This window comes from Lipotes vexillifer, unplaced genomic scaffold (genome assembly GCF_000442215.2).
Source record: "Lipotes vexillifer unplaced genomic scaffold, Lipotes_vexillifer_v1.1 scaffold496, whole genome shotgun sequence".
Taxonomy (NCBI): domain Eukaryota; kingdom Metazoa; phylum Chordata; class Mammalia; order Artiodactyla; family Lipotidae; genus Lipotes; species Lipotes vexillifer.
Genome location: NW_006786690.1, coordinates 10,386,731 through 10,395,041, shown reverse-complemented (window position 1 = coordinate 10,395,041; position 8,311 = coordinate 10,386,731). Strand labels below are relative to the sequence as shown.

The 8,311-nt window shown below is 48.3% G+C and overlaps 1 protein-coding gene across 1 annotated transcript in view; it reads left to right on the top strand.

Annotated features, from left to right (window-relative positions):
• Nucleotides 1–6,840, top strand: part of LOC103078282 (chymotrypsin like elastase 2A) — an 11,031-nt gene extending 4,191 nt beyond the window's left edge. Inside the window, exons 3-6 of the mRNA XM_007459327.1 lie at nucleotides 1,886–1,986; nucleotides 3,132–3,260; nucleotides 6,564–6,704; nucleotides 6,798–6,840. Coding sequence (XP_007459389.1) covers nucleotides 1,886–1,986; nucleotides 3,132–3,260; nucleotides 6,564–6,704; nucleotides 6,798–6,840 — 414 coding nt within the window. The remainder of the gene's footprint in view (nucleotides 1–1,885; nucleotides 1,987–3,131; nucleotides 3,261–6,563; nucleotides 6,705–6,797) is intronic.
• Nucleotides 6,841–8,311: the final 1,471 nt, after the last annotated feature.

Here is an 8,311-nt window from a genome sequence, read left to right as displayed (position 1 = left end):
ATATATATATATATATATATATATATATATATATATATATATATTTTTAAGTTGAGGAGCTGTAGGGTAAGGTACACTTATGTATGTTCATATTCCTATCAGTGGGTTTAGTCTTAAGGGAAAAACTAGAGCAACAGGTGACAAGTTCTGCAGGAAAGATCAGACCCTTGCCTGGTGAGTCTACTTTCATTCATTCACTCACTCATCCATTCATTCTTTCATTCATTCATTTGCTGATTCACTCACTTGTTCAATTTATTAAGGACCCACCATGAGACATGTACTGTTCTAGGCACCTGGAATACAGCAGTGGGAAAAAAATTCACAGAGCTTATATTAAAGTGGGAGAGTGAGACAATAAACAATTGAATGGGTAAATTCATAACGTCAGGTGATGATAGATACTATGATGAAGAATAAAGCAGGACCAGAGGAAAAGAGACGTGTGTGTTAATATGTGTGCATAGGTGTGTAAGGATGTACATGTGCACATGAGCGTGCATACTCTGTTTCAGGTAAGGTCAAAGAAGGCCTCACAGAGAAGAAAACCTTGAGCACAGACCTGTAGGAAGTGAAGGAGAAAGCTCTGCTAATACATAAGAGAAGAATAGTCCAGGCAGAAGGAACAGCAAGTGCAAAGGCCCTGAGGCAGAAGTGGGCTTGGTGTATTTCCAGAACCTCGTGGAGGTCAGTGTGGCTGGAGCAGAAGGGAGTGGGAGCCTATAAGGTCAGGGAGATCATGTAGAGACTTGTAGAGCCTTGTTCAGTTTGGGGTTTCACACTGTGTAATAGGGGGAGCCACTGGCTGTTCGAGCAGAGAAGAGATATAATCATGCTTACATTTTAAAAGGATCATTCTGGCTGCTGTGTTGAGAAATGGGGTGAGGGAGGGGCCAGGGTGAGAGCAGGGAGAATACATAGGAAGCTACCATAATAATCCAGGTGAGAGTTAAAGATGGTTGGGACCAGCAGTTGAGGTGGTAAGAGGGGTGCGTTCTGTCTACATAATCTGGAAGTAGAGCTGGCGGGATTTGCTGGTAGATTAGAATGAGGCATATGAGAGAAAGAGAAGCGTCAAATTCACTGCCTAGTGTTTTGGCCTGAGCAGCAGGTACAGTGGGGTTGCCATTTACCAAGATGGGAAAGCACAGACTTGGGGCGGGGGCGGGGGGGAATCAAAATTTTGGTTTACACATATTAAATTGGAGAAATATGTCCTAAAGAAATAGCTCCCAAGAAGGGAAAAACCCCAACAAGTCATGTTGCCGAAAGATGTTCAAAACAATCCCTTTTTATTTATTTTATTTTTGGCTGCGTTGGGTCTTCATTGCTGCGTGCAGGCTTTCTCTAGTTGTGGCCAACCGGGGGCTACTCTCCCTTGTGGTGCGCGGGCTTCTCATTGTCGTGGCTTCCCTTATTGCGGAGCTCGGGCTCTAGGCATGCGTGCTTCAGTAGTTGTGGCACACAAGCTCAGTAGTTGTGGCTCGCGGGCTCTAGAGCGCAGGCTCAGTACTTGTGGCGCACGGGCTTAGTTGCTCCACGGCATGTGGGATCTTCCCGGACCAGGGCTCAAACCCGTGCCCCCTGCATTGGCAGGCGGATTCTTAACCACTGCGCCACCAGGGAAGCCCAACAATTACTTTTTAATAGTGTCTTTATTTAAATTTTTGACATTTTGTTCATCAGAGATTTTTTGTGCTAATTTTCTAAAGATTATTTAAAACGCTATTTATCCTGATTACCGAGTTTCTTGGTGCCCCCTTAGATTTTGCACCTGAGGTGAATGCCTTGCTCAGCTTACCCTGGCCCCGCTCTCAGGGCTGGGAAGCTGCAGAGCAGAGGAGCCTCTGGTCCTTTCAGTGACCAGAGCACCCGCACTTCTTTCCAGGTCTCCCTGCAGCACAGCTCCAATGGCCAGTGGCGCCACACCTGCGGAGGGTCTCTGACAGACCAAAGCTGGGTCCTGACAGCTGCCCACTACATCAGGTAAATGCTCTTCCCCAGTCTCCCAGCCCACTCACCCACTGGCCAATGCTCGTCCCTCAGAGTTGGAGCCCAGATGGCCTGAACCGCCCTGTGTAAAGGAGCCTTGCACATAACCACTTCCTCAGCCGACGAGAAACAAGTTCTCATCAATGTATAGTTGTCTGTTGGTCAGCTGATGGGCCCATACCTGACATGGGTTAAGTATCCCTTGCGGGGCGCTGAGGGGGACTATGGAAAGGGAGGAGGCCCATTTCCTGTCCTCTTGGGGGAACTAGATGTGGCCTCAGGATCTGGAACTGAGTTCCCTTGAGCAACTTGAACAACTACTCCAAGCCTCAATACCATCACCTGCTAAAAATCAGGTAACAGAATTTAGTGTGGATTAAATGTGATGATGCATTAAAGGGGCTGGCTCTTAGTAAGTGCTCAATAAAAGTGAACTGGCACCATTATAAAGGCCCACAAGGGACAGGAAGGGCTCTGTGACATTCGTTGCTCACCTGTCCTCTTCCCTCCCTACAGCCTCTGCTTATCTCACACCGGCTGGTGCTCACTGGAGTTTCCGCTGGGCCAATGTGATGCTTTCATAGCCAGGAGAGGTCCCTTCTCCTCACCTGATTTACAAGTTCTGTGAGGCGGGCGGGGGGAAATAATAGAGGCCTGGGCATCAGGAGTCCTGGTTCTACTTCTGAACTGTCACTAACGAGCTGCAAGACTCTGGACCCTTTGCTCCTCCCTGAGCCTCAGGGTCCCCATCTAAAACTGGGAGGTGAGGGGTTAAATTTAAAGATGCCCTTGAGGGTAAATGACTGCTGTTATCTCCGCATCCATCTCACTTCCCCCATAGCAACACAGAGTTTATATTATTATAACTTCTATTTTATATCACAGTTTACAGTTGGTATAATATAGCTGCAATTACTGTTTGGTTACAGTTATTATAACTAACCGATTGCCAGAGGGAAGACAAATTCCCAGCGCCAACTAGTAGCTCTTGGAGCGGACACTGACTTGGGCCCATCCCAGCATTGGCCAGAGCCAGGCCTCCAGACAGTGCATTGATTGGGGTATCCCTGCCCATAGGGGCCCAGAGAGAGGAAAGGACAGCCCAGAGCTTACCTTCCCCGCTCGGCCACCTCTCCCAGTTCCTCCAGGACCTACAGCGTGGTGCTGGGCCACCACTGCCTCGCCCCCCATGAGCCCGGCTTGCTGGCCATCAAGGTCTCCAAGCTTGTGGTGCAAGAGGACTGGAACTCCAACCAGCTCTCCAAAGGGTGTGTTCTGTCTGGGTGCGCTTGGGGGGGTGGGTGCAGAGCGGGGATGGGGCATCTCCCAGAAGGCAGTGGGTGCAACCCTGCCCCATCCTTTTCTCCTTCTGTAGGGAGTGGGGAGGAGCTCTCAGCCCCAAAGATGCCTGGGCTGGGCTGTGACTAGGGGAGGGAGAGGCAAAGACTGTCAGAGCGACCTGGATCTCCTGCCAGTTAAGCCTGCAGCTCCCCTGTCCACCGCAGGCACTCACTGACCATGTGTTTATTCTGTGCCAAGTCCTGAGGACACAGGGATAGGTCTGCAGGTCCCACTATAAGTGGAGTCTATGAGTGGAGTAGGACACAGTCCCTCTGCTGTCCCCTACTGTGTCCCTTCCCAACACGCCTTTGACATTTTTCAAAGATTCCCTGAAACTCTGCTGGGACAGCCTGGGGTAACACACACAGGAAGCTGGCAAGGGGCACAGAGCTCTGCAAAGCCCCCCAGTGATTGTTCCCCGACCTGCAGGGAGATGGCAACTCGGCTTCCCCCAACTCCTCGTAGACAAGCACATAACATCCTGTGTTCACCCGCCATGTCCCACATGCCGTGCTGGGTGCTGGACACACAGAGATGCACAGGTCACCGCGCCAGCTCTCAAGGAGTCCACGGCCAGAAGTGTGGCTGGGAGGCAGTGCGGGGTGGTGGTTAGGGGTCGAGCTTCTGGAGCCTGGAGGCTTAGATACGAATACTGACCGCGTGGCCCAGCACGAGTTCCTTAGCCTTTCTGTGCCTCAGTTTCCGCTTTGGTAAAATAAGGACAGTAATAGTGTCTACCTCTAGGGTTGTTGCGAGGATTAAATGAGATAATGTATGTAAAGCACTTAGAAAAAGTCCTGGCACATGATAGAAACCATATGTGTGGGCTATTAGCAGTAATAGTACAATAATGGTGCAATAAAGAGGTGTAAGTGCTGGGATCTATGTCTGAGCCATCAAAGTAGAGGGGAGTGGTCCCAGGAAGTGGAAAAAAGGAGGGAGAGGAAGAAGAGGCAGGAAAGGTTCTCTGCCCGTCAGAAAACTGGTGGAATCAACCCCTTCCTCCCGCCCGGTCCACTCTCAAGGTGCATTAGAGATTAATTCACATCTAATTCCCCTTCTAGCCGCAAGTTTGCAAGGGCTGGGCCATGCCTGATTCACCCCTGGATCTCCACCCCCTATCCCAGGGAGCGTGCACATGTAGGGGCAGGGAATATTTGCTGGAACATCAGACTTCTTTCATCATCACTAATCCTGAGATCCAGGTGGTATTAAACAAAATTCAGAGCCACGGGTTCACTCACGCCTTCATTCCACAGGTATCTGTTGAGCACCTACTATATGCCAGGCCCTGTTCTAGGCACCAGGAAACAACAGTGAGTGAAACACACAAGGTCCCCAGTCCTGCGGGGTTTAGGGGGCCGCCTAAACACGAGCATCTCATTGCAGCTCAGGGGACTCCCCCTTTCTGATCACACAAGCAAGCATAGGCACTCCATGACCAGCAGAGACTGTGCCCAGCCAGCCTGGTCTTCCACTAGGACAGGCAGGAGTGGTGGGGTCGCCAACCCTCCAGAACCTTACAGTCCAGGCCGCCTTCCCAGTGAGCTCTCTTCCACCCCCAGGAGTTAGCTTGCACAATCACGCCAACTAACACTTAGTGCTTTCCTTGTGCCAGGCACTGTGCTAGGTGTTTCCTGAGCGTTATCATATTCATTCCTCACAACAGCCCCAGGCGGGAGGTACTGTTATTATCCCCAACTCACAGATGAGGAAACCACGACCTAGGAAGTAAAGGAACTTGCCTGAAGTTACAGATCCAGAAAGTAGCATTAAATCAGGTGTGACATGCCCAGCAGAGGCCTGATCTGAGCACATCTTCAAAACACTTTCATCATCATTGTCGTCATGATTGTCCCCACTTTCTGGGGACAGAAAGTTGTCTTCCCTTTTCCTGCTTCCCCATCACCTTCCCGAAACCCAGAGGTATCCATCATCCTCTCCCAATCCCCAAGAGCAGATCTGCAGTTCCAGAAGGGCCTTTAGAAAGAAGAACCCCAGCCATCTCTTCAAATCTGCATAATTTATCCACATGCAAGGGCTCTTCTGCAGCCCAAGATGCCACTTTTGAATGGCTGCCCAGAAAGTTCACTCTGCCAAATCTTCCAGAAGACTCTGCATCACAGCCCTGGGGAGAGCGGGAGGATGCCCTGTGGCCGTAACACCCTGTGATCCTTCATCCAGGAAGCCTGCTGTGGTCCAGCACCGATGATGGTGCACAAAGGATGCAGGGTGTCCGTGAGTCATGAGTCAGTCTCTCCCCACAAAGGGACTTGTCAACTAGATGAAATACACACAGACAAGACGCTGGAAAGCCGTAAAAGGACACAGAATGGGTCCAGGGAAGCCTTAAGAGATGGGGAGGAGATGGGTGGGCAGAGAGTGGAGAAGGGCCTTTTCATATACACGTGGACTCTCTATGTGGCCTGGGTTTCTTCATGGCACGGAGGTTAGGACCCAAGAACAGGAATCCTGAAGGACCAGACAGAGCTGCATTTTCTCATGCCCTAGTCTCAGAAGTCACATGGTGTCACTTCCTCTATATCACAGTCCCCCACCCCCCAACCAGAGGGAAGAAACCCAGACCCCTCCTCTCAAAGGACAGAGTGTCAACATCACATTGCAACAAGCACCGGTAGGATGGGAGATCTCATTGCAGCCATCGTGGAAAATGTAATCTGCCAATCACTAAAGGTTTCCTAGACAAGGACGTGAGACTAATGGATAAATCTGGCAGCAGAACTCAAGGTGGAAGGGTGAGTAAAGAATAAAGGCAAAAAGGCCTTTCAGCCTGAACATCTACTGTTTTCTAAACCAAACATAGGAAGCATACGGCTAGGACAGACATTACCAAGCAGTCATGGATTTATTTCCTTGCTGACCCTGGACAGAGCCTCAGAATCCTTGTCAATACAGCCTGCCAGGCAGCCACAAACAAATCCATCAGAGTGGACATTGCAAGACAAACCTATTTGCCCTCCCTGTTCTGTACAGTCCCCTGAAAGGCCTCAGGGGAATTTAGGGCTCCAAGCTCCACCAGGGACAAAATGCAATCCTGGGGTTTAACCACAGCTGCTCCCCAATCCCTCATAGCCCCAACAGAAGGAAGATTCACCATCAGGCTGGCCGAGGAGGGGGTTCGATGGTCCCCACTGGGGCTAAAATCAGAAATAGAATTGGGGCAGGACCAGTCAACCCTCTCTTTATGCTCTGCCTCTTTACAAACCCAGGAATGACACTGCCCTGCTCAAACTGGCCAACCCCATCGCCCTGACTGACAAGATCCAGCTAGGCTGCCTACCGCCCGCTGGCGCCATTCTACCCAACAACTACATCTGCTATGTCACGGGCTGGGGAAGGCTGCAGAGCAAGTGGGTGCCGGGAACCCCAAGGATCCCAAGGGAGGGAAGGGAGGCGATGTCACCCCTGTCCAGTCAGGGGCTCTCTCCCCACTCATCATCCAGGGAGTGTGGAAAAAATGGCTGCTGCCTTGGAGAAGCAGGATAGCGTAGATGGATAATCAAGTGGGGTTTATTCCAGGAATGCAAGGATTCTTCAATATACGCAAATCAGTCAACGTGATACACCATATTAACAAATTGAAGGAGAAAAACCATATGATCATCTCAATAGATGCAGAGAAAGCTTTCGACAAAACTCAACACCCATTTATGATAAAAACCCTCCAGAAAGTAGGCATAGAGGGAACTTTCCTCAACATAATAAAGGCCATATATGACAAACCCACAGCCAACATCGTCCTCAATGGTGAAAAACTGAAACCATTTCCACTAAGATCAGGGACAAGACAAGGATGTCCACTCTCACCACTCTTACTCAACATAGTTTTGGAAGTTTTAGCCACAGCAATCAGAGAAGAAAAGGAAATAAAAGGAATCCAAATCGGAAAAGAAGAAGTAAAGCTGTCACTGTTTGCAGATGACATGATACTATACAGAGAGAATCCTAAAGATGCTACCAGAAAACTACTAGAGCTAATCAATGAATTTGGTAGAGTAGCAGGATACAAAATTAATGCACAGAAATCTCTGGCATTCCTATATACTAGTGATAAAAAATCTGAAAGTGAAATCAAGAAAACACTCCCATTTACCATTGCAACAAAAAGAATAAAATATCTAGGAATAAACCTACCTAAGGAGACAAAAGACCTGTATGCAGAAAATTATAAGGCACTGATGAAAGAAATTAAAGATGATACAAATAGATGGAGAGATATACCATGTTCTTGGATTGGAAGAATCAACATTGTGAAAATGACTCTACTACCCAAAGCAATCTACAGATTCAATGCAATCCCTATCAAACTACCACTGGCATTTTTCACAGAACTAGAACAAAAAATTTCACAATTTGTATGGAAACACAAAAGACCCCAAATAGCCAAAGCAATCCTGAGAACGAAAAACGGAGCTGGAGGAATCGGGCTGCCTGACTTCAGACTATACTACAAAGCTACAGTAATCAAGACAGTATGGTACTGGCACAAAAACAGAAAGATAGATCAATGGAATAGGATAGAAAGCCCAGAGATAAACCCATGCACATATGGTCACCTTATCTTTGATAAAGGTGGCAGGAATATACAGTGGAGAAAGGACAGCCTCTTCAATAAGTGGTGCTGGGAAAATTGGACAGGTACATGTAAAAGTATGAGATTAGATCACTCCCTAACACCATACACAAAAATAAGCTCAAAATGGATTAAAGACCTAAATGTAAGGCCAGAAACTATCAAACTCTTAGAGGAAAACATAGGCAGAACACTCTATGACATAAATCACAGCAAGATCCTTCTTGACCCATCTCCTAGAGTAATGGAGATAAAAACAAAAATAAACAAATGGGACCTAATGAAACTTCAAAGCTTTTGCACAGCAAAGGAAACCATAAACAAGACCAAAAGACAGCCCTCAGAATGGGAGAAAATATTTGCAAATGAATCAACTGACAAAGG